General features: G+C 51.2%; 1 protein-coding gene across 21 annotated transcripts in view; it reads right to left on the reverse strand.

The window, feature by feature from the left end:
• Positions 1-1,340: 1,340 nt before the first annotated feature.
• Positions 1,341-25,510, reverse strand: part of CBFA2T2 (CBFA2/RUNX1 partner transcriptional co-repressor 2) — a 57,276-nt gene continuing 33,106 nt past the window's right edge. For 15 of the 21 annotated variants that reach the window (XM_088064517.1, XM_014261407.2, XM_088064522.1 and 12 more), the window contains 10 exons: positions 16,484-16,627; positions 13,154-13,395; positions 11,526-11,615; positions 10,616-10,797; positions 9,737-9,990; positions 8,997-9,082; positions 7,923-8,118; positions 6,527-6,598; positions 6,014-6,204; positions 1,341-3,678 (listed from right to left, as the gene is read on the reverse strand). In XM_088064517.1, the coding sequence (XP_087920643.1) occupies positions 3,391-3,678; positions 6,014-6,204; positions 6,527-6,598; positions 7,923-8,118; positions 8,997-9,082; positions 9,737-9,990; positions 10,616-10,797; positions 11,526-11,615; positions 13,154-13,395; positions 16,484-16,601 (1,719 nt within the window). In that variant the 5' untranslated portion in view covers positions 16,602-16,627 and the 3' untranslated portion in view covers positions 1,341-3,390. Of the gene's footprint in view, positions 3,679-6,013; positions 6,205-6,526; positions 6,599-7,922; positions 8,119-8,996; positions 9,083-9,736; positions 9,991-10,615; positions 10,798-11,525; positions 11,616-13,153; positions 13,396-16,483; positions 16,628-19,445; positions 19,576-21,836; positions 21,928-25,131; positions 25,242-25,510 lie in introns of those variants that run through there. The other 6 variants (XM_088064507.1, XM_088064506.1, XM_088064505.1 and 3 more) reach the window with 6 other exon arrangements.

Raw genomic sequence — 25,510 nt, forward strand, 5'->3', positions numbered from 1 at the left:
GTGCTGAGGCAGGGACACTCACAACCAGTGTGGAGGGAGTGGGAGGGACCAGGAGGGACACCAGCCACCCTCCTGGCACAGGAAACATCATCCCTGTGCCCCTGCCTCCCCCCAGCACCAGTGTGGCCCCCCGGGTGCCTGCACCCCCATCCTCATTCACCTGGGACCTGGTACCACCCCCAACCTCTTCTTCTACTCCCTGTGGGTGCTGCTCCACCAGAAACCTTCATTTGAGTGTTTCTCCCCCAGCCCCTGGATGCAGCCAGTAAAATCTGTGCCTGAAGGGGCAGTGGGTGCAGCTCCATCCTGGGACCCCTCATACCCACTGTGCTGGCTGGGTCTGACCCGGTGTCACCCCTGGGAGGGTCACTGGGTTTTAGGGTGCTTGTTTTGCTGGCTTTGGGGTGCCAGGGAGTGACCTGGCTGATGCCAGGAGCAGCCTGCAGAGATGGGATCAGGGAAGCTCCTGCTTGGAGGAGCAGCAGCTGCTGGGCACAGACCCCAGCCCAGGGCAGGCTCAGCACCCAAACCACAAATGGCCCTCCCAGGGATGGGGTGTCCCTGTTCCTGTGGGGACCCATCCTCCAAACACCCAGTTGTTTACCTGATAATCAATACCTGCTGCTTTCCCTGGCCAAAGCCAGGATTTCTGTGATCAGGGCCACATTCCTGCCCCTGGGAGTGACAAACAAGGGATCCAGGGAAGTGCTGGAGCTGCAGCAGCACCATGGGCCAGAACAAGGGATGAGCAGTGCCAGGGCACAGCCAGGGTGGGTCGGAGAGGGGCAGACACAGAGGCAGAGCTGCAGCAGGCGCTGTTTTGGGATTCCTGAGCTGCCTCCCCAGCCCTGTGTAGGGTTTACCCCTCAGCTTTGTGTTTTTCCATCACTGGATTAATGTCTGCAGCACCCTGGAGCCCAAAATCCTGATTTAGCCAGGGTGTGGGCAGGGGGCATCCCTGGAGGGCACAGGGCTGGCAGTGGCAGCACCTGCAGGCTGCTCTGTGCTCACATAAAAAAAAAAGATCATTTAAAAAAGGCTCAGAAAACAACACACTGAACTATAAACTCAAAGAAATCACTGAGGATAGGGCTGAACTCCAGCTCTGCCTGCACTTGCTCCCGGGCTTTGCCCACAGCATCACCACCACAGGGAAGGCAAATTTTGTCCCTAAAAGTCCCCTGGCCAAGGCCAAGGTGTGGCAGCATTCCCCAAAAACCTCAAGAGCTGCCTGAGCACTGCTGAAAACCTCTGCCCCTTCCCAGAGAGAAGGGGGAGCTGGAGGATGAATATAGTCTTTTTATTGACTACTTTTGAGTAGAACAAACTAAATACATCTGTAACAGTTTGGGTTCCTTTATACAGGACATTAAATAAGTTATGCACAGGAATGAAGTAACAAATTTCTATTACAGAATTAAATGTCAAAAAAAAAATATAAACCTCAACCCAATGTCTTCCCACGCCCCAAGTTCACATTTATCATTCCATCTTTAAAAAAAACAACAAAAAAAGAAAGAAGCAATCATTCTAATCATGACTGTTAGTATTTCATTCATTTACACTGGGGTTAATTTTAATACACGGCCATCAACGTTGCATGAGAATTATGGAAGACAATCTATTTACAAGCAATTCCTTCCAGCCCTGCTCTTCCCACCCCACCCTGGCACTGCCACCACAGCTTGAGGCTGGGCTGCAGGTGAGGAGGGGACATCACAACCACCTGAGGCTCCAAATGTGTCCCTGTGCCCTTAGGGCAGGAAATGCCCCCTGAGTGCCCTGAACACCCCAGGGATGGGCTGCTGCAGGGCAGGGTGGCTCCTGTGCCACCCCTCTGGGAGCTCAGTGCCACGGCTGGGCTCCAGCACCAACTCCTGGGGACACAGGGGAGACATCCCAGGGCCACTGGAGCTGTCTTCAACACCAGGAGACCTCGTGGCTTTTTAACGAGACCCTGCAGCCAGGGAATCACCAGCTCTATCCCACAACAGCAGCTTCCCAAGGGACCAGGCCTGGAGCAGCAGGTGCCCCGCTCGGCAGTGACGACTCATTCATTACAGCTCCATTATTCACCTCCAATTGAAAAAGTAATCAGAAATAATTTGGGAATTACTCGCCTCATTGGGCTCCAGCCCAGCAGTGGCACACACACAGTCAGGGAAGCACAGCTCTGCTGAAGAGATGGATTTCCAGAGCCCCTGAGTGAGGCTGAGGGAGTGGGGAGCAGTTCCTGGAGGGCATGTGCTCCCCTCTGGGACCCTGCTGCAGGGCTGTGCTGTCACCTGCACTGCCCCGAGGCCCTCCAAGGCCTCCTTCCACACCACAGCAGGGACTCTGCTGGACAGATCTCCCCAGGCTGTCCCCCAGCCCCAGGGGACCTCGCTCTGGTCCTGTTTCTGGGACAATCTCTGAAGGTGGATGCACATCCCTGGCCATGTCTGGATGCAGCACTGCAGGAACCCCTGGAGTTGGGGATAAGAATCGACACCAAGTCCTGCCTTTCTTTTACCAATGTGGCTGAAGTGTGTGCAGAGCACAGGCTGTAAACAACCCCTCGCACCAGTGAGGATCCCTGGGCTCAAAAACAACAGCAGGAACTCACAAACCAGCAGCTTCCAGGCAGTGAAAAACCAAAACAACGGCCCCCAGGTGGAAAGGGCACCTGCACCCAGCCCAGATGCGCTCTGCACGTGTTCCCCCAGCACAAGGAAACACCCAACTGTCTGTCTCACCACAGGCCAGGATGAAATCCAGGCCATTCAGCAGTACCTCCCTGCCACTGCCACTTGTTTTAGAGCAGACAAATCCTCTCCTCCCTCTCTGCAACCCTCAGCTGCCAGCCTGGAGGAGGAGAAGTGGGCTCAGCTTTTGCCATTGCACAGAGGATGAGATGCTCCCACTGGGAAATTGGCTCTGGTCTGTTCACAATAACAACCGGCCAGCACAGCCACCTGAGGCTGGGAGTAGGGAAAAAACACCGGATATGATGGAGGAAAAGTGGTGGAAGGAGGCAGCGGTGGCTCTGACACCCCGAGCATGCCACAAGGACAGGGCTCCCCACTTGGGCACCACACTCTCAGCATCTCCGGCGTGTGCCAGCGCTCTCCCCCCAGTCCAGGTCCCCCGAGTGGGTGCCCAGTGTCCCCCAGGTCCTGACTCTGCTCTGGTGCCCCCCTGAGAGGAGCAGAGAGATGCTGCAGGCGAGGCTCACCCCAGGTCAGGAACCACAAAGGAAAAGGCAGGATGAGAGGGCAAAGGCGGAGCGTCTGCGCTCCGAGGAGGCGTCGCGATGTGTCAAATAATGTCAAGTGATAACAGTTGCTGCAGGGAGGTTTTCAGCTTAAAAAACCCCAGGGATATCATCCAGAGCAAAGCAAAGCTTCCCTCCTAGAGTCCGTTCGTGTCTATGGCTGTCACGGATGCCGGCGTGGAGGAGCGCGAGGTGGTGGCCGAGGTCTTCTCGAGGGCCGGGCTGGGGATGCCATCGAGGTTCTTGGTGGCCGCTGCCACCCGGCCCGTGGGCAGGGCCAGGGGCTTGCTCTGCCCGTGCAGGCCTTGCCCACAGATGCGGTGGTGCCTCTCCCAGTCCTTGTGCTGGCAGAAGGAGCCGCAGTACCGGGCGATGTTGCAGCCGCTGCACGTCTCGCTGGCCTTGCGGCCGCAGTTCCAACAGCTCTGCAAGACCAAAGACACCGTGCTTTAAAAAGGGTTTAGCTTCCCTGAGAGCTGCAGGATGGTGCTGACTCAGCACTGGAAGGGACTGTTCATCCCCTCTGGCCCAGATTTGGGAATATCAAAATGAGCAATCCATTAATTCCCGCTATTTCCCAGCTCTTTGCCAACCGTTCTAACCCCCACTGCTCTTTGCCCGCAGCCTCTGTCACACTGCTCCAGGCACATCCTCTCCCCTCGACCCACCCGAATGCAGAGAGGAAACAGCAGGCACGGACTGAAAAACACTCTGCAGATGCTGCTATTGGGCCTTTTTATTTCCTGTTTTAAGCAGCTCTATTTTGGTCTCGCTCCCAGCCAAGCGCTCTCCACAGGGATCACGGCGCGCTGCACAGGCACCATTTGCTCCGCACCCTGCCTCGCTGCACAAGAGGCTGGAGCAGGCCAATTTGGAAAAGCAAATGCTCATTTGAAAGCCTCCCAGCCAGGTGGAAGCACTGCCAGAGCCCAAGCTTCAATCTGGAAGCGGAGCAAAGCCCCTCTGGCCGCTGGGAGAGGTGTCAGCTGGTGGCTCCCAGCGTGCCACTGCTTCCCTGGGAGCGGGGGCAAGGGGCCAGCGCCGGAGCGGCGGCTGCAGCTGCTCTGGGGAGGGGAGGAATGGTGGAGCAGCTTCCCTGCAGCTGGACCAGGGCGTAGCAAACACACCCTGGGGAGGGCGAGCTCAGCTGTGGGAACGCAGCCGCTGTCAGTGCCGGCCTTTGTGGGGACACGGCTGCGCCATGCAAGAGCTGTGGGAGCGGGAGCTGGGGGAGGCTGGGCTGTACCAGGCAGCCCTGGTGTTGGGAAGGGCTGTGAGGTTCCCACTGCCAGGCTCAGCACTGGAACCACCAGCTCACGGTGATGATTTATGGGCTGGCAGTGGAGCACCTGAGCGGTTCACTTAGGAGTGAGCTGCTCCAGAGCCTGCGTGTCCCCAGGGGTCCTCCACCTTCCAGGAGAAGCAGGACTTGGGGCCAAAAAGCCCCTAATCAAAGGCTGTGGTAGTTTTTGGAAAACTGTGTCACTGCTTCGCACTGTTTACACTTGAAGTGTTTTTCAACTGTGTTGCAGAGGTCACAAGAAGTGCCAGAAGACGGGACAGCTTTTAGACAAGGGCTCTAGGGCTTGCAGAGGGGTGCTCAGCAGCTCCTGAGGTCCCAGGCTGCTCCTCAACACAGCTGGAGGAGAAGGACACACCTCTGCTATTCCCCTATGGAGAAATCACTGCTTGCCTCATTCCTTCCATGGCTTCCTGAGCAGTTCCACCCACTCCCATCAAGAGACTGGTGCGTTCAACACTCAGCAATCTCATTGGGAATTGCAGTATGGACATAACTCTCTGGAATGACACCTGACAATTCCATGGTTCTGGCCACATTCCTGAGCCCCAGCTGAGTTGAAACCCACCAGGAGGAGGGGATGGACCTGCTGCCCCCACATCCCAGCAGATATGAACAGCATGGTCCCATCAGATTTCTGCTCAGCAGACACAAGCCCTCTGCTCTTACATGAGTAGAGAAATTAAAATATGGAGCAAAGCCCACATGGATGGGATGTGGTAATTCAGGAATGAGCCATGTGATTCCCTTTGCCCAAAATCTCAAAAGCTCTACCAAGTGAACTTCCTGTTAAGCAACAGGGAGGGTAAGTGAAGAGTAGAGAGATTGTCTGAGGCACCCATTCAGCACATGTCACTGGCTATGACAAACCAAGAGCCATCCCTTCTTTTCCTACATGCAAGTGTGGTACAGACCACCAGGAATGTACAAGAGCTTTTCCTGCAGCCCAGCTTCTGCCCTGCCCTGTTTTCAATCCCACAAACAGCAATTTCTTTTCTGCAAAAATCAAGTATCCCACCATAATTTCTGAGCTAAACTGCTGCATGAACCAGCATCGTTTTCTCTTTGCTTCTACACCTCTTTCAACCCCACAAAATCCCTGCTCATTACAGAGTCCAGCTCAGGGTGCCCAGTGTTTGCACACACACGTGTCCACAGACATTTTTCAGGCTGATTCCTTGCCAGAAAAACCTAAAAAGGATTTTTGTTGATATTGGTGCATTGCCTTAATTATTGATTGGAGAGAGACTTCTAAAAGGAAAAGGTGTTGAAGACTGGATGGGGGTTGGAGCACCCTGGTCTAGTGGAAGGTGTCCCTGTCCACGGCAGGGGCTTGGAATGAGATGATCTTTGAGGTCTCTTCCAACCCAACCCATTGTGCATTGTGCAAAAAGGGGTGGGGGACCTGCTTGACCTGGAGCCTTGGAAAGCCTTTCCCAGGCTGTCCCCTGGCACCTCACCTCGGTGGACTCCTCCTGCTCGTTGATGACGAGGAAGGCATCCTCGGTGGCCTGGCGCTTGGCGTCGGCGATGGTCTGCTCCATGCGCGCGCGCTCCGACGCGATCATCTCAAACGCCTTCTGTTCCGCCTCGGCCACCGCCTTCTGCACCTCCGACATGGCCTGCCGCTTCACCTCGTTCACAGCTTCTTCTGGAAGGAAAGAGCAGCCTCACCCACCCACCCAGGGAATGAGGGGAGCCTCCCAGAGACACACAGTTCCAGCAGCGTGCTCCCAGCACCAGCACCCCGACTGCTCCCGGGAGCGGCGAGCCCAGGCTCAGTCCCACGGACTCCCTGTAGCATCCCAGAGGAGCAGAGGCCTTTGGAAAAGCCAGGGTGGGGATGCTGGCAGCCAGATGTGCACATTCCTGCAGCTGGGCTCCTGCTGTTTCTGCACAGCAAATCCGCAGCGCCCGTGTTTACCCCGAGCGGTCCGGCGGGATCCCCGGCCGGGGGCACCGCAAACACTCACCGGCTTTTTTCCAAATCTCCTCCGTGACGTAGCCCGTTCCCGACCTGCTGCTGAACTCCCGCAGGGAATCTGCTGGAGTAAGGGACACAGGAAAGGTTGGCAAAGCCTCATCCCAGCCCACCTGCCGCTCACGTGCCCAGTGATACCTCAGGACATCACGGGGCAGGGAAGGATTGACCAGCTAAAACTCAAAGCAGAGGATTTCTATGGTTAAAGCCACTCCTCAAACACTCAGATGATAAATTACAACACTTAATTAGCACCTTGCATAATTTATGATGCCGTATAACCTATCTCCTGGTATTCTAAAACAACAGGCAATGCTTATAAATATATGTTATCCAACTTCTGTGCTGTCCAGAGGCTGTGAGCATCAATCTGTAGACCAGCAGTTTACACTAAGCACAGCACTTCCCAATCCCAGGGCAATTCAAAGGCTTGAACTGCTGCACAAACTCTCCTCCAAGACACCTGGAGATGCTGCTTGATGCTTAACTGCACCTTCTCACAAGAGAATAGAGCTTGAAAATTATTCTTAGGTCCCACAAGGGGAGAAAGCAGCAGTGTTCCAAGCTTAAATAAAAAATTTTAATTATATCACCTTTAACAATACGGGGCTGGAAGTGTATTAGTCATGATACCTTTAAATATAGAAGGGCTAAAAGCTGGCTGTGCCCCCCAGGCTGTCACACACACCCCATTGCTCCTCAGGCTGTGTGACAACTGGAGCCAGGGGCACTTGGATTCCTTGCAGGAGAATTCACTTTATATTTTGTATACAAACAAGTAGAATATGTATCAAATTGACATTTATTCTTGCTGGAAGAAATCCACTTTTATTACTGAATAATCAGAGGGTTTTTTCCCCCAGAACTTGATTTGTAGTGAGTTTTTTTGGATGGAAATCAGAAAATTGCATTGAAATATATCAACATTCTAGACTTGTTTTTGTATAGGGTCAAACCCCTGCATACTGGAGTGGGAAACTAGTCAGCTTGGATAAAGTTGACTCATGATACAAAAACAGAATTAGTAACACAGGTAGCCATTACACTCACAAAAGCCCTTGGTATTTTTAGAATAAATAGACCTTGACATTTAAAATCCTTCAGGCTAGAGGGACTTGAAGGGGGAGAGTGGTGGAGACACCAACACCTCTCCCCTGCCTTTTTACCACCGGTTTATCAGCTTTGGACCAACTTTGGCAAAGCTGACGAAGGAGAGGCTCTCCCAGCACGAGCAAAGATGCCTTTAGGCATTGACAAAAGTCGCTTTGCTGTGTTGCCTCTTTTCAAACCCTTGAGAAAACAACACTTCAGAGGTGCTTAACCAAACTGAGCCCCGAGTGGCACAAGCAGTGACCCCTCTGTGGCCGTGGCAGCCGGCCCCTGCTCACCGCTGCCCACGGAGTCGGCGCTGGCGGGGCTGTGCTGGCGGCTCAGCAGCTCGGTGCCCGCCTTGCGCGCCTCGGCCGTCTCGGAGCAGCGCCGCTTCCAGTAGTTGAGTTCCTCCCTGTCGGCCTCCTGGCAGCGCCGCAGCACCGCCATGGAGCGCCGCGTCTTCTCCACCATCTCCATGATGCAGTTCAGGGCCTGCCGGAGGGAAGGGTTCTGGGTCATCATGCCAGGCAGGAGAGAGGTGGTTTCCCAAGGTTTGGGATGGTGCCGTGCCCAAGGATACAGCACCAGGTAGCTCAGCACCTTCAGGCCACGCTCCTAAAAGCGGAGAGGAAAACCTCACCCCTTTCCTATGGGATATGGGGTGGTTATGATCCTGGGGCCAGCGCTCCACAGTCACAGCCTCACTCCAAATATTCAGCTACGGGGCCTCTGCTCCACCCCAACCCCATCCCCTCCAAAAAACCCATTAGCTTTAGACCATGAGGTCTCTCTGCATTTATGATCAAAGCTGAATTTTAATCCCATCTCTTTGAGGGAAACAGCAGTGAAGTGCCTGGAGGAGCTGCCTTGCTCAGAAGGAAAAAGCTCAGCATAAAATCTGCCAGAAGCACCAGGTCTTGCTGTTGGTGCATTTTTTGGTCTGTAACAGGCTGGCACCCCAGGGGAAAAACATCTTAAAATACAGTTCATTTTGTAAGTCTGTATCCTGACTGCACTTAGCACATCTGTGCACTTCTGCTGGCCAGTTCTGGGGCAGAAAAGATCCCAGTGAGGATAAGGCTGGGTTTGGTTGCTCAGCCAGCCACGGCAGCACTTGGCCATGCTCTGCAGGAGAAGCTCCCCAGCTCCAGACACTTCATCCACACCAATTTCAGTTTCCACTGACCATGGGCAGAGGAAACCTGTCAGCAAAGTGCTACAGCTCCTCTCAGCCATCCCCACCATCCACCTGCTTGTGGTGGCTTGTTCCTCCACCAGGAGAGCCTGGATATGGTATCAACAAGGAAATCACCAACCGGAGCAGGTGGAACACTGGGTGGCTGCTTCCCACAGCCCCTGCCGTTCCTTACGTGATCGAGATGCTTCCATTCATCCGCCCACTCCCTCTCTGTCAGGCGGTGATCCACCAGCTCGTCCTGGTAGCCTCCATTCAATCCTGCAACAAGCCACAGAGGGATCAGATGGACCAGCAGAAAGAGAAGTGGCCCCAAAGCAAGAATAAAGAGTTCTATTTCCAGCTCCACACAGCTGGGATTTTAAAAGACATCTCCAGGTGGCAGCTCTACAGGGGTGATTCCACATTGGTGCTTTTTTATCCCTGTCTGCTTCACTGTCTGGGAAGTGCTACAATCCACTTGTGGCTCCAGCTCTGACCTGCTTGTGGAGCTGGTTCTCCTGTTATAAACCCACAGCAGCTCAGAGTCTGTGATTCAGGCTGTTGTGCTGGAAACACATCATGCACCTCCCACACATCCCTTGGAGAAACAGGGCAGGGGGTCAATCTCTGCTCTCCTGCTTTGGAGATCTTGGAAAAGTTAATTTCTATTTTCCTGCCCTCTCTTCCTACCTGCTGGGTTGGCTACACTCAACTCACACACCAAGTCCTTCCTCCTTACCCTCAGTGACTCCAGCCTTCATAGAGGGAAATACAAACTCCCAATCTTCCTATTTTTAACTCCCCATGGGGAGCTGCTTCCTCTGAACTCCCTGCAAAGACTCAGCTGTGAGGACATGCCCGGCATCACACATCTTTGGGTACAAGTGGCCAAGCACAGACCAAAGCTCAACAAGGAGCCCTCCAGGCTCTCACCAAGCCCGCCGTGCCTGTCCCGGATCTCTCTGTGCTCCAACATCTTGCTGGGGTCCCTGTAGAGGTGGGAGGTGGCAATATCTTCCAAGGTGTAGTGCTGGAGGGGTGGTGGGGTGGGGTGGAACTGCCCGCTGGGGTTCATCAGGGGGATGGTGAGGGCAGGGCTGTGCCGGGGCGCGGGGCTGATGGTGCAAACCCTCTTGGCTGGAGGCTCTGTCGGCAGCGGCTCCCTCTCAAAGCTGCTGTCTTCCCTCCTGCAATCACACCAGCAGAGACAGGCATTCCTTAGCATCCCATAAATGTACTCAGAAAGATGCAGATTTAGAATCAGCAGGGTTTGGGCAGCAATGGTTTTACCACGGGGTAAATGCAGAGAGCTCAAACAAATGCACTCGTTTTGTGAGGCGATGCACAAAGTGACCCCGCCAAAGAAAAGGGTTCAGGATGCCTGAGTGCTGTGATTCATCTCTCTGAGCATGACCAAATTAAAATTTCACAGTTTTTATAAATTTGAGGCATGCTCCACATAATTGCATAACAACTTTTATCTTGGAATAAAACGTGGTGAAAATGAAGCGCATCCTTCCCAGCCCTGCCAATGCCTCCGTTCATTGCCTTGGGGGTGGGAAACTGCTCAGCTCTCTGGCTCAGGGTTTTACAGTGCTACCCTAAAGTCCCTCTGGGACAGAACCTGCCTGAAAGAGGAACCCAGCCTGAATTCACAGCGCAGTAGGAGCAGTCATTGGAGTCTTAGAATAGCCAGAATAGTTGTTGGGAGTGATAAGATCCTGCACGCTGCTTAAAGCTTTGTCAGCAGCAAAGATAAAACAAAAGTCACGACTTCAACAACTGAGCAGAGTGACAAAAGCTGTTTTTCACCTGTCTGGACTGTGCCTCTTGCCATTGCCATTGACCTCGATGAGCAGCTCGGAGGAGTCAGCAGGAGATGTGGTGTTGGTGTTGAGCAGGATGTGCTCGTGCTGTGCCAGGTACTGGGAGGGCGTTTGCTTGGCAGCGCGGGCACAGTGCAGCAGCTCCCGCTGCAGCAGAGGGAGGTTGGCCTGGAAAACAAGCACAGGGCTGGATTACAGCAGGGCAGGGCTTTCCAGCTGTTCCAAAAGATTTGGTCTTCATTAATATCTCAGAGCAGTAACACCTGTGGCCCATGAGCCCCCACTCAGGATCCAGCTCCTGGTGTCTGCACTGTCAGATTTACCTATATTTTCCCAGGAGCCTGATGTTGGTGGACCCAAAATCCAAGTGTTACAGGAAGCACTATGTGCTTCCAGCATCTAGTTACCCAGAGATGTTGTGGAATCCCCATTCCTGGAAGTGTTCAAGGCTGGGTTGGGCAGGGCTTGGAGCAACCTGGGACAGTGGAAGGTGTCCCTGCCCATGGCAGGGGGGGCTGGAATGAGATGGGCTTTAAGGTCCCTTCCAACCCAAACCATTCTGTGATTCTGTGATTTAACCATTCCAGACAGACTCCGTGTGCCAGCACTTCAAACATTCTAGATCTGAACATTTGCAAATAAGATTATAGGCTCAGAAGCTGCCACATGGAGCTTGGTTTGCCTCCTTTATCTCCAGCACACAAGCAGACATATGTGGCACACGGCACAACGTCAGCCAGTCCCACACGGCCAGCGCTACGCTCTGTGCCGTCTGTCTTGGACTCCAGCAGAATTGCTGTGGTGCCTGCTAGGAGAGCTTTCCCAGCAATGTCACACTGCCAAGAGGCACAGGCAGGCACAGAGAGTGTCAGCAAGCCCCAGCAGCTCCCTGTCACCTTCAGGAAGGGGATCACGAACGGCCGGAGGGGGAAGTTGGTCGCTTCTTGCAGCTTGCAGTGAAATTCCTCGATTGTCACCGTTGAGTTCTGAGAAAAGAAATTAAGAAATGAAATGGCAATTTGTTCTTATTTTTAGACATGTGGGAAATGGCTCCAAATGAACAGAACTGGGAGGGAGACAGCATCTGCCGCTCCAGGACTGACAGTGTTTGCATTGGATCCTGCTGGGTGCAGCCAGCAAGGCTCAGGCCAGCGGAGCAGGAATGCTGCACAAGGAGAGGGGTGGGAACTGCCTGGCTCAGCACCCTCCCAGCTCCAGGGTGGAGGCAGAGACTGACTCCAGGGCAGCAGGACCCAGCTGGCATCTGCTGCATGCTGGGGCAGACTGTGGAGAGTCAGACCTCAATCCCAGCTGCTCAGAACTGCACACCATCCTCCCCTTCCTCCCTTTCAGTTCTCCTCATCTAACCTATCCACAGAGTCTCATCAGCCTTCTGCTCACTGTGGTCCTCCCCTGGTCCAGCCCTGCCTCCCCCAGGGCTACTCAGGCTGGGGAATCCCTAGGACAGCAACATTTGATAATCTGCACATACAAAACTCACCCCTATAGCAATAAGCATGGTCTGGGGTGAGAGCAACAGCCAAAGGGACCTGGACAGCTTCTCTTTCCCTCCCCAGAAGGATGGGTTAAGATACTACCCTATATCCATGGAATTAAATATGCTATGTAAGTGCAGCAGCAGCATTTTATATCAGTGCTTAAGCCTGAGAGTGACCCTGAGGACATGGACAGACTCAGGTTTGCTGCCAACCTTGGAAGGAGAAATGCTCAGGGCTGCTGCAGTCTAGCTCCCTTCAGTGCCTGCTGAGCCTCAAAAGAAAATGTGCCAAGAAGCAGAGAGCATTGCAGGAGCCCCACGGGACCACAGCTGCCCAGGGCTCCAGGGCCTCAGTCCAAGGTCACAGAATGGCTTGGGTTAGAAAGGACCTTAAAGCTCATTTCATTCCAGCCCTGCTGTGGGCAGGGACACCTCCCACTATCCCAGGCCCTGTCCAACCTGGCCTTGGACACATCCAGGGATCCAGGGGCAGCCACAGCTTCTCTGGGCACCCTGGGCCTCCCTGTCACAGGAAAGGATTTCTTCCTAATATGCAATCCAAACCACCTCTTTTTCAGTTTAAAGCCATTCCCTCTTGTCCTGTCACTCCATGCCTTTGCAAGGTATGTGGAGTATTATGTCTAATGTAGCATTTCTCCCAGTTAATCCATACAAATGCAAACACTGGATACAATTCTTCACCAAGACCTGTTCATTTGGGTTTGAAGGGTATTCTCGTGGCAGAAAATGGGATGATCTTTAAGGTCCCAAATCAAACCATTCTGTGATTCCATGATTTATAGAAAAGCTTTGTCCAATTCCTTCCAGGTTTCCTTAAGTTTAGCTGCACACAAGCTCGTGCCCAAGCCACTGGACCAACAGCTTTTTGAAACATAGCAAGGGCAAGAAAAAGAAGTCATTGTGTTTCTCAGGAAACACAAACCCTAGAGTCTTGTTCAGCAATGATGCAAACAGACAACATTGTGTGCCAGGACCTGGGAGAAGCTGGGATGGAGCAGGACTTACCACGAGCGCCAGGACGAGGGTCCGGACCTTCTCCCCGATCTCTGGTGAAATGTCATTCCCAAACTGCTGCAGGGTGGTGAGGAAACGCTTCAGCTTGCTGAGCTGCCGGGCTCCACACGTGGCTGGGAGCTGCTGGTTGGTCAGTGAGGAGGAGGAGGATGAGGAAGGGCCATTGCTGAACCTCTGGGGTGGGGATGGGGCCCCGTTCAGTGTCGGCGGGGAATGGTTTATTCCGTTGGGCACTGCAAAGGGGAGACAGAAGCGATGCTGAGCGCCAGATGGGCACATCCCTGTGCTCTGCTGCTTAAGGGGATCCATCCTCCAGCCTGGAGACTGCTGCTGCTGCTGCTGAGGGGCAGCTCAGGTGGCTCCACCTCGCCCGAGGAGGGCTGACAGACCCTGCCCCTCCTTGGGGATTTACAGGGAGCTTTGCAAACACAGTTGTTTTTTCCAACCTGGTCCCATCTGCAATTTTGCCTCCTGTAAGTGGTGAGCATGTCGAAACCGACTGAAGGGCTGGAAGTTCGGGAACTCGGCAAGGGATTAGGATAAATTGTTGACATCCCCATGCTGTGGTTGTGCAATGTTGAGCCCTTTCTGATGAGCAGCTGTGCACAGGGGCCCCAGCTCGGTGTAAACCCAGAATTTCAGAGTGAAAAGCACATCATTGGAAACAGTCACAGCTGATCCACTGGGTTTATCCTTAAAAACCCAGCCCTGAATCCCTTATGGATTTAAGTGCTGACAAAGGGTCACAAGGTATAAAAACCATTTCAAGTGATGGTGTTCAGAGAAGCCCTGAAAGCACCTGGCAGAGCTGCCCCTTGGAGGAGCAGAAACTTGTGAGAAAAGATGCCAAAATTTCTGCTGCAGCTTCACAAGGATCATACCAAATCCTGGTGAACCCAGTGAGGGGGTTTTCAGAGAAGACAGGAGGTACTTGAACAGTTAAACCACTCTGGAGCATGCCAGAGTCAGAGGCTGGAAAAGCTCCACACACCTGGACCTTGGTGGTGAGCACAGGAGGGAAACTTAACCAGAGTCAGTTAAGATGCAAGGAAAGATAAGGCTACAGAGACCATCAAAGGTGGTTCCTGCTAACCAAGGGGTGACAACCCTCACAGACAGATGATGAGATGAAGGTGAAGGCCAGCACTGAGAGGATGGAGGTACAAAGGCAATGTGAGTTCATGCCTTTTGTTATGGAACAAAGCAACCTGAAAATCTCCTGTTCACACTCCCAAAGCAGCAAAGCAACAGGGATGTCAGGATGTACCCACAGGTACAGCTCCACAGAGTACACCAGAGCCGTGTGAAAGGCAAGGCCTTTCTGGTAATTACTCATAAAGGCCTTTATTTCACTATGGAAGGGTTATAAGTAGGGTAGAGCTGCCAAGAGAGGCTCCTCTCAAACAGCAGAGGCTGTGCAGCTCCGTGCTCTCCAGCAGCCACAGCTGAGGCACCTTCCCCCTTCTCTATTTCACTTCCTCTTATTCTTTCAGATGAAAGTCTGGGGAAAGCAATGGGCTCTATTTATACCTCAGGAGAAAGAGGGGCTGTGAGACACCCCTGGGGCTGGGGGGGACCCTCGGGAGAGGCTGCCAAGGAGGGATGCTGGCGGACAGGGGGATGCCACGGAAGCGGCGCGGGGCTGGGGCTGCCGTTAGACACGGCCCCGTAACCGCGCTCTGCCTTCCTGGGCTCACCCCTCCTGACCCTCTGCCAACGGCATCACCGCAGGGCAGCTGGCAGTTACTGATCCTGCACATCACCAGGAGCTGCTCCACCACACACCACACAGCTGGGCTGGCACCTCCACTTCCAGGTGGAGAGTACAACGAGGCAGTGTACTGAGACCAGTGGGACTGCTGGTCTGGGGACAGCAGGATCATGAAATTCCTGAGAAGAAAGTCCTCAGCTAAGGCTACTCTTAAATGCTGCCTTAGGTCCTACACAGTCAAAGGGTTTGCTGCTTCTCCAACCCTGTGTTAGTGATCCATGGGCAGGCATGGCTTTGTTCCAGCTGCATCACCTCACCTGCCCAAGCCATGGGCACTGACAGGGCAGGTCACACTCCCACTGAGTGACCAGGACCCTCTGGTCCAACTGAGAAATGAAAAAGCAAGAAGGAACTTCACCACAGGTCGCATCTCTCATCTATCCTGGAAAGAGGCAATTAAGTCATCTGCAATCAGCAGATTCAGGCATCTTGGCCCTTAACAGCATGCCAAGCATCCTCATTGGAAAAATTAATTTCTGTCACTTTGCTAATGGTCTTTTTCTGCCTGAGCAAAAGGAGAGCCATTAAAAACGCCTGAGCACATAAAGATGGGGACAATGTGTCTGGCGGGATAACCCAGTGATTAGTGCTGCTGCCAGCACCACGCAGCACATCACAGTGTGTCCTCCAGGAGGCTGGGCTGGAAATCTCTGAATCCCACTGCCAGCATGGAACTCTGAGATAGCCCAGACACCCTCATGGACAGCACAGCAACGCAGAACCAGCTAGGGAACACTCTGTGCAGGGAAAAGGGGTGAGGAGAGCATGGAAAATAAGTACATGCCGTGTGTGGGGGTCAGATAACTCCATGCCCAACAAAGTAAAGCAGCTTTGCTCTGGAACAATGCTTTTAAAAAGACATTAAATGGCTTAAATGTTGGCTAAAGAAGGAAAAAAAAGACCCTTTTTAGGCTGTGAGAAAAGGCTGAAGGTCCTTTCCATCCATGGAGTCACCTCTGAGAAACACTCAGCTAGAAGTGGGTGCAAGGCTGCGCTACAGCTGGGGAGGATCAGGACTGACTGTGGCTTAATAGGAAAGATTATAAAGAGAAGATGGAGAAAAGAGAATTTGGATGGACAGCAAGGAATTTTCAAGGCTGGGAAATTAAAAAAATGAAATACTTTCTAATCTCAGCTGCAGGAATGGTGCCTGCAAAGTGAGATACAGCAAAGTGGGAATTAACTCCTCCAAAAGATAAAGAGGAAAGCCCAGCTCTTGGCTTGCTTGAAGCTGACCTGATAAAAGATTCAATTTTTTAAAGGAGTTTATGGTGGAAATCAAGGCTGCACCTGCAAAGAGAAAGACTCAAGGCAGCACCAGGAGCAAGGCAGGAGCAGGCAGGGGGAAAAGGGGGATTACACACCCTGTTTTATGTCCTACATGCACTACAGAACTGCAGGAAAGCCCCGGTCCCCCCTCCCTCACAGGCAGGCAGCACCGCCTGCCATGCCCTGGCTGATGGCTGAGACACCCCAGTGAGTTCTATGAGCAGAGCCTTCCCTCCTGGCCAGAGCTGGTCCCAGGACAAGCAGCATCACCGGGGTCTTACGTGCGGTCGGAGTGAAGGACACGGGCCGGGGGCCGCCGGGGTTGACGGGGGGCAGCGGCGGCATGTTGGGAGGAGAGGACCTGGACTGTATCTTCACTTCCACGGGCGATCCGGGCATCACTGGCACCCTCTTCTCACCAGCAACTGTACCAAGAGAAGGTGGCAAGGCTTAGTGACAGTCACTGACACGCATCTCCCCGCCCAGCACGCCAGGAACAGTTGCAGGGGTGAAGATAAGAGCTGGGGGAAGTCACGCAAGGCTCCCACGCTGCTCTGGAGGGCCCCGAGCTGGGGACAGGCACCTGGGGTCATGCCCGTGGTGTCTGGGCTCACCACCCGAGTCTCCTGACTCCATCTCCTCACCCTTCATACCCAAATATGCTGTTCAGGGTTTCTGTCAATTTGCTTTGCCCCTGTTTCAGATCTCTCTGAGATCCCCAGATGTGCCCACACACACCTCGCTGAGCCTTTCCAGAGGAATCACAGCCTCTGGGAGCCACACAAATAATCTGGGCTTGGGCTGTGCCAGAAGTGACTGGAATGGGCCTGGGGCTGTAGAGGTGAGCTGGTATCAGCTACTCAGCCCCACTCCTAGTGCAGTGTCTGGTGTCTAATCTATCACCAGCTCAATCTGCAGCTTCCTTTCCCATCCTTGAGGGATGTCCCAGCTCAGGGGAACAGTGTGACCACACTCCCAGCTCCAGTGGCTGGGATCAGCTTCACAAAACAAAAAAGGAAGAAACATCCTAATATAATTGAGAGATGGTTTGTTTTTTGGTTTTTTTTGTGAGGGTGTTTTGGGGTATTTTTGGTTTTTAAAATGCAGACAACTCAGAAGACAAAGCCTAATGATCTCCAAAGCGCAGCTCCCGTGGGAGCCAGTCCTGTTCCAGGGGTGCTCTGTATTGCACTGCCAGCATCTCCAGTGTCCATGACCCCAAAGAAATCACACCTCTGAGATGCTGTCCCTGCTCTTCAAGCTGCCCCTCCCCTCACTCAATTAACTCACTAACGAGATGTGAGCAGCTTGTCCCACCCAGGAACGCGGCCGGGTCCCCAGCACGTCCAGCTGCACCCCAGCTCAGGCTGTGAGGGAACTCAGCTTCCACCCCTCCAGTGATCCAAGCTGGGCTTGGGACCATTATCATCTAATTTTTTTTTGTTATCCACAGTTCTTACCAGTGTCTGTCAGCTGCAAGAATCTCAGCTTTTGAGCCTGAGCAAAGCGATTAAATGCTGCATTCCCATAGAGCGCTTAATAGGTGGCAAAACTCTGCACTGAAATACAACCCAAACCTGGTACTTCTCGACTCTCAACAACAAAAATGCTGCTTTCCAGAGCAGAGAAAACACAAACTGGCACCTGAGCCCTCGTGTTGCTGCCTGGGATCTGCTCTGTCAGCCCCAGCACCTGCTCTGCCACCGAGCTGCCTCATTTATTTTCCTTATGGCAAGTCATGGGGAATGCCAGCGAGGTAACAAATGAACTTCGTTATTCCCAGCATTTCTTTCTGCTGTTTGCAGGAAGGGGAAGCAGGGATGATACACACTGAAAATCCATGTTTTCCTGCCCTGTCAATACAGGTTGGAATCACTACAAAACCACGTCCCAGAACATTTGTGTCTTCATTTATCTAAGTCTGCTTTCAAGAAAAGGAAAAATATTCTAGGTTTTGCTTTCATGAAGTGGGGAGATACTGAAGCCATGGAAACTACTATTAATTTTAACATATAATAACTACATTAATCCCATATTGCAAACTACTGTACACGTGATCCAGCTTCCATACAATTGAACCCTGATGTGCAGACTGTCCCTGTCACTCCCATGCACAAATATGATATTCAGATTAATAACCATGCATTGATATAGGAACATGACATCATTTATACATGTAGGTACCTATTCCAGCAGGTGAGTTTATCAGCAAGAACAGGGAAAAATCCCTGACTTTCCTCTCTAAATAAATGCATCAAAACAGTGAGATTTTGTACACAAAGTGAGGTTTATTTCTACCACAAAAAATCTGAGTTCCCTCACCCAGGCAAGAAAGGGACACACTGCTAAATGACCCAAATTTTTCTATCAAAACAGCACTACCTGTGCCTCTCCAGCACTCGGTGCCAGCTGCCTGATGGCCATCCAGGGACCCACTGTCACCCACCTGCCTCCTCTTCTCCTCCCTCTTCCCATGAAACCCCCCTTCCCAGGTGTACATGGCCAACCTGATATTGCCATACTCTGGAGAGCATGAAATCCTTCAGTTTTCTCCTATTCCTTCCTAAAATGTTCTTAAGGCACATTAAGAAAGCAGAACTAATTTGGTTAATTTACAGGGAGGGAGATAAATTTCGCATAGAATTTATAACCCCAAAATAAAACCAGCTACTGTGTGAGACACCAAAACTGAAGCCCACAAGAAGCCAACACCTTCCTTTCCAAGCCCACTCCAACAGACAAGAAGCAAACAGGATTGTTAAATTTAAAAGCTTCCTGCTAATGACCTGGGGCATCTATAAATGCAGATAAAAACCATCTTTCTGAGGCTCTTCATTTTTAGCCTAAACATGTCCATTTAATGAGAATCAGCTGAGCAAACCAAGGGCTTGAGTCAGCCTTGAGTTGACCTGGGGCTAAAACTGAGCCAGTGAGCTGCTCCCTGGAGAAAGGCTGTCTTCCTGGTCTCATTCTTTCACTTCCACCACTCAGAAATATTTACTGGCTCAGAGCAGCTTTTCAGCACTGCCTCAGATGCACAGGGAGGATGCAGAGATGCTCCTCAAAACGTGTGCAAGTCACTCAGCTGTGTCACTCACCTAAAGAGTCAAATGCCATCATAGATTTTGGATGATACTCTAACAATAATGATGTCAATGACTGAATGCTCCAAGCACCAGGTACCTGCCCAAACTGGAAACATTGCACTGTTTTCCTTCAAAAACTCCTCCTTCCAAACCTTACCTGGATTAGAAACACAAATGCTGTTGTTACTTCTCAAGCAGTGCCTGCAGGAGCAGGCCAGATGTGTTTATGGCACAACACTTTGGCTGCCAAATGTCCAAACTTTGCAGTGACACGTGCTCAGCTCTGCACCAGGACCTGCCCAGGGTGACATGGGAAAACATTGTGAACACCTGGGTGGGAGAGCTGCCTTCCCAGTCTCAGACACACTGGAATTTCCCATGGGAAGATGACTCAGAGAAAAGAAAACCTGAAGAGACCTTGTTTTAGTCTTGGCTCCATGCAGGAGCTCCCTCTCCTCCCAGCAGCAGCGGGTTGTGCAGGGCACATTTGGCAGTACCGAGTTCCAGATCTCAGCCTGGACAGCTGCAGCCACAGACCTGTGATCCTGCCCTAGATATTCCTGTGTCCCATTTAAGGAGCCCAGGTGTGCAAGAGACCTGAAAGCCCCAGAGCTGTGACTACACCTGGAGCCCTCCCTCCCTCCCCGTGCGCTGCAAGGCCCCGGCTTCATCTGCCTCCGCTCTGGCTGTCGGTGTGCAGCAGATTTCCTTCGCTGCTCCAGTTCCCATCCTGGCGTAACAAATTAAAAAGGAACATATGTCAGCATTAGGTGCAGCTGATGGTTTTCCTTTCTGGAGAGGAGAAAGAGCAAAGTGAGACAACGGGACAAGACGCCAAGAGAAAATCTGGGGTCCCAAGTGATCCTCAGAGAGGTCCCACTCCTGCCCTCGCAGCTCTCCAACACCACAGCACATTTCAGAGGGGCAGTTTCAACACCAACTCCAGACAGGTCTCATCCTATTTATTTTCTTTAAAGAAGTCTTCCACCTATGGTGTTTAGTACAAAGAGAGTGTTGCTGTGATGAGTAACCTCAGCATTTACTTGCACTGTAAACTGTATAAAGAAGCTTTATTAATCTCTTTATGCTTGTGGGCTTGGGAAAAGGCAGAAGAAAAGAAACAGCAACAAGTTAGGGAGTATCTCAAGTACACTGGAATTTAAATTAATCCTTAAATTCCTTTGGCAATTAGAGAATAAACTAAATGATGAAAAAGAAGTTAAAACTGTGCATGAGGAGAACTAGATGTTACCTTTCCCAAAAAAAACAAGATAAGGAACTGGAGAAGAGTGACAGTGAAGCACACAGACACAAATGGTCTCCTCTTTATCTTCTTCCCAAAGTTCAAAATATAATTCAAGGCAGTATCAGGAGATGCCCCACTCTGCTCAAGAAAAAGCCTTGATCTAGATTTCCTGGCAGAGCCATGGATTTGCTGAGGCCAAGGGAAGAGAGGGAGAGACACTGCTACAGAGCAGAAAATGGAGCTGCTTTACATGAATTTACACTGTAGTGTCCGCATGGGCACAATTTAATCCAGTCACCTCCCTGAGTGATATCTTCAAGCCATTCCTGCTGCATGGGTATGATTACCCTTGATTCCATGGCACGAGAGTTAAGGAGGAAGGATGAACCTGCCTGCCAAAGGATTTGTAGGAGCTCTCATTTGTAAATAAGCTGCAAAGAGTCAGAACTGTGTCTCACCAACCCATGTGCCAGACTCGAGCTCTCTAGCTTTCTGTAGAAGTCAAACCATGAAATATCTTGGGAAAAATAAGAGAAAACCACATGAAACATGAAACAGCCGTGCAACACTGGCAGCTGTGCCCAGGTAAGGCTTTGCTTTTCCCTTTGGCAGCTTGCAGGACAAGAGAACAGGCTCAAAATCAGACCTTGTCAAGGCTTTTACCACTAAGTGGTTACATTGCAAACCTATAAATTAACAAAAGTATTTTTGAGTAAAAAGCTGTGTACAAGGGTTTTCCCAGTGGTCTGGTCTCAGGAGGGAAAGCATGTAATGATTTCAGACAGAAAGAAGAGGTTTAATCAAAGCAGATGTCTTCAACTTTCATCTGGAACAGGCAGAACATATTCATAACCTAAAAAGCTTCTCCTCACCCCAAAAAGTTAAAAGCCCCAAATTCACACCTGCCTCTTGAGAGCAAGGGACCGGAGAACTGTCCCAGTAACAACAGCCAAGGTCAGGTCCAGCAGGAGAAATTCTTTGGTCACGCACGAGCCAAGTCTGAGCTTATTCCAGAGCCAGTGGACGAACAGACACCCTAAAGGTGATCCAGCCCATCCCAAAACATCCCTCAAAGCAAGGGAGATCAGCCACACCTCTGCTTCCACTAGCCCTGACACCTCAGGTGAGCACTCATCACATCGCCTACAGCCACCAAAACAACCCCTTCCTACAAACAGTCCTTGGAAGTTCTTTCCCCACGTTTACACAGATCAGAGTCCCTGGTTTTTGATAAAGCAACCCCAAACTTGGCTAAATAGATAGAGAGGCCATTGCAAAGAGGGAAACGAAGGAGGGACAGACCTTTAACAGCCTCCTCTGACCCAAACTGCTCTGTAAGTCCACAAGCAGCTCCATGTCCCACGCTGGAGGGCAGGCCAGGGAAATGCCCAAGCCCAGGCATGGCAGCCCTGACGTCCCCAGCGAGGAGGACGTGCTGCAGTTGGCTCGTCACAGGGTCCCTGTTGATCGTCTGGATGCAGACGAGAGGCAGCATCAGTGTAACCTGACCTGATAATGTAAATAGGGTGAAATGAAATATGGTTCGCCACCTCCCCAGCTTTGGCGAATGTTTATTTTGAATAACATGCTTATCTGCTCCAACTGCTCACCATCTGTTTTCAGTCTCCACCAAGCTAATATTTTTCACATTTAGGAACTGAGAAATGGGAAGAATTACATTTAAATTTTATTAACATCTTTCCTCTGCTCCAAGGTTGCCTTTCCCTCCCCTTGATGGCTCTAAGCCATCTGTAGAGCACCTTTACAGTTCTCCAAGGCATGCAGATGAGAGGTGATCGACATGCAAAGCAACAGCAACATTACTCAGGCTTCCAGAAGATGCCATTTACTGCTTCTCCACTGCTATTCCCTCCCTCACCTGCTTCCAGACAGCTTCCCCCAAGCTCAAACTCAAATCACTTCATCAAGGGAAAAGTAATATTTTATCTTTTTGCAGCATTGCTGCATCAAAAAGCGATGGAGGGGGAAGACTGAAGATAAGCATCAGGAACAAGGCAGCCAATACAGCAGCTTTCAGAAAAAAAGGGATGGTTGGGTCTGTCCCAGTTTGGAGGAGAGTGAGAAACTGGGAGGTCTGTAGCCAAGATGACTTCTCTCTACAAATATTGACATTTGTTTGCTTGTGGGGTGGTTTCTAGAGGTCTTTCTTTGCTCGAGTCAACAAAAGGTGATTTACAGCCAGCACTGGGGGACACGAGTGTGTGGCATAACCAGGTCACCAGCAAGGGCTGGTCACACGAGGTCCCTCTCCATCCTCCTCCCTCCAACGCCATGGAGCTGGCCAAGATGCTACTACAGCATCAGTGGCAGTGGGTAACTCATGTCACTGTACAGATATTTCCTCCACCCCATGTGATCAGCCTATTTTTACCCTGTTTAGCTGTGTTTTATGGCACATCCCGGCTCCTGAGCTGTAAGATGCTGTGGGAGTGGAGAGGACTCGGCCCCTCTCAGGAGAGCCTTGCATCACACAGGAGGGAGCTGCTGAGCCTGGGATAGGCATTTTATAAATCAAAAATAAACGCGTGTATCTCCATTGCCATCTAGTCCTCTCCCACACACAGCTGTTTCACTTTAAATCTCAATTCAATGTGAAACTCAGATAGAAGAACTTGAAAGAGCAAAGTATGTTATCGTTCGCAAGCAGTCCAGAAAGCAGTTAATAAGGGAAATAAGATTAATAATTTATTCCTGAAGGCAGACTGCAGATCTTTATCCATCCTGCCCTTCAGTGATTTTTATAAAATCCTATTAATGTGCCTGGCTCTCCGAACTCAGCGGTAGCACAGGTTGGATTTCGGAGCAGTTCCCAGCCAGACAAGGCGGCTGCAGCTCCAGCTCTGCCATGGCCATGTCAGAGCACAAACCTGCCTGCATGGCATTCCTGCCTCCTGAGCTCTGCTTTCCTCTGGGGCCACACTCAGGCCAGGACCAAACCCTGGGGGTGGGATTCACCCCACAAACCATCACATCCAACACGGCCCAGAGCTGTTGTGCATCAAGCCCCCAAATTCTGGTCATGTCACTTCTACAGGAACACAAACCATCCCCACTCTCCTGCTCTCCTTCCCATGAAGGAGGCAGGGAATAGTTACCCTGACAGCCATTTCCACCCAGGAGCTGTTGCTGCTCTAGCCACCACACCACACCTTCCCACACTGCTAGCATCCCTACAAATAAATGTTGGGGACCCCAAGTTCATCCCTCGATGTCCCTGGCAGCAGCTTTTGCTCATCACTGTCTCAAAGGGATGCTGTGAGCTCTGCCAGGGAGCCCGTGGAGCATGGAACCATCCTCATCCTCACCAGCTGATTGCTCTGTCCTCTTCACAGACAGCCACCCTGGAGGGAGGCATGCACTCCTGGAATATAGCCCAGGAGAATACATTCCTGGAACCCAAGGCCTGCAATGCAGTTTTAGGATAGGAAGCTATCCTAAAAGGGACTGAGGGGAGTGATGTGGCCTCCCCAAACCACCCCTTTGGCTGGGTTATAACCTGGGACAGGGCACTTGTTCAGCAAAGCCAGAGTTGCTCACTAATTCATTTCCTTAGTTACTGCTAAGTATTTTGGTAATTTTTCATTAATTCCTTCTTCCATTTAACATTACAGAATCAAGACTAGTTTTTTTTTTTTTAAATCACCCACTCCTGTAACAATATTAAGAAATATTTCCTCCTCCACATTATTTACTCCTTGGGCTAAAGCACTCAAGAATGAAAAATGAAAGCAGTTACAGATATCAAACAGGCAATTATCACAATCATGGCAAAAAAATTAGTTCTTAAAATCTAAGCCTGCTGCACTGCTCTCCAAAGCCTCTGACTTCGAGCAGAACAACGGTGGCGGGAGCAAAGTTTCCAGATGGGAACATCTGTGTCTCATTTGCCGCAGGGAAGAAAACACCAGGAAGATTAACGGCTCCTGGGGCTGGTGGAGCCCAGACACAACACGTACAGAAGGGATACCATGGAGAAAGGCTTGGAGCAACAGCCTGCTAGCAAAGATTGGGCTTTTTTATTTAATGATTATTTTGCGGCGCTTCTGCCCGTGGGGAAATGAGGTGTTGGGGCAAAAGAGAGTTTGGGTTTTACTTGTAAATGCTGTGTAGAGTGGAAGCAAGAATTAATTATGCTTATATTAAAAAGAATTAAATAAAAGCAGCACTTTTACCATCTCAGCTCCTTCCTAGATAGAAAAAATTATTTTAAGAGTTGGCTTTAAGGGGTTACACTCCCCTAAGGTCTGAAATTGCTCCCTGCCCAGAGCATCAAGGCTATAGATTCGCCCCTCTGGGGTCCAGTGAACACCAGGTTTACACCAGAGAGTAAGAAGTGATCCAACAAGTGGGAAACTCATGGCTGAATGACCAAGTCTCCCCTGGCAAAAGCCTGTTCCCCTTAGGAGCATTCCTTAAATTCTGCCACAGTTTAGGGAGCACATTTCCGAAGGTGGGCAGGCGTATAACCCACAGGTTATACAGAACAACTCAACACTGTAATTTTGAGAGTGCAAATCTGTTTTTCATTCTGCTTAGGCTAAACACCATGGAGTAAATAAAGCTGGAACTGTTGTACCTGTAAAATTTTGGGAGGTCCAAAAGAGGGGAAACACAGTGAAACAAGCTCTAAGTTCAGAAAGCATTTTCCACCTTAACAGAGTCTTCGAGACAGCCTTTAGGACATGATTTTATCTAGCCCTCATAAATCCTTTTAAAACATGGATTGCTGGCTATTTAACAAGCAGCTCCACCCTTCTCCTGCTCTCCAGATGAAACACATTCGCACTGGGCTCCATTTTGTTCCCTCCTTCTCCAACCTAGCAGTACCAGCAAAGCAGCAGAGCCTGGGGAACCGTGGTTAATTGGCATCCTCTAATTACTAATTAGCTCCAAGGGGCTCTCTGCAGCTCCAAACAGTCAATAAGAATGCATCCACCGATTTAAACAGGCTTGGG

The sequence above is a fragment of the Pseudopodoces humilis genome, chromosome 19 (genome assembly GCF_049639895.1).
Source record: "Pseudopodoces humilis isolate 2021_Gansu_Grassland_sample_001 chromosome 19, ASM4963989v1, whole genome shotgun sequence".
In the NCBI taxonomy this organism is placed as follows: Eukaryota; Metazoa; Chordata; class Aves; order Passeriformes; family Paridae; genus Pseudopodoces; species Pseudopodoces humilis.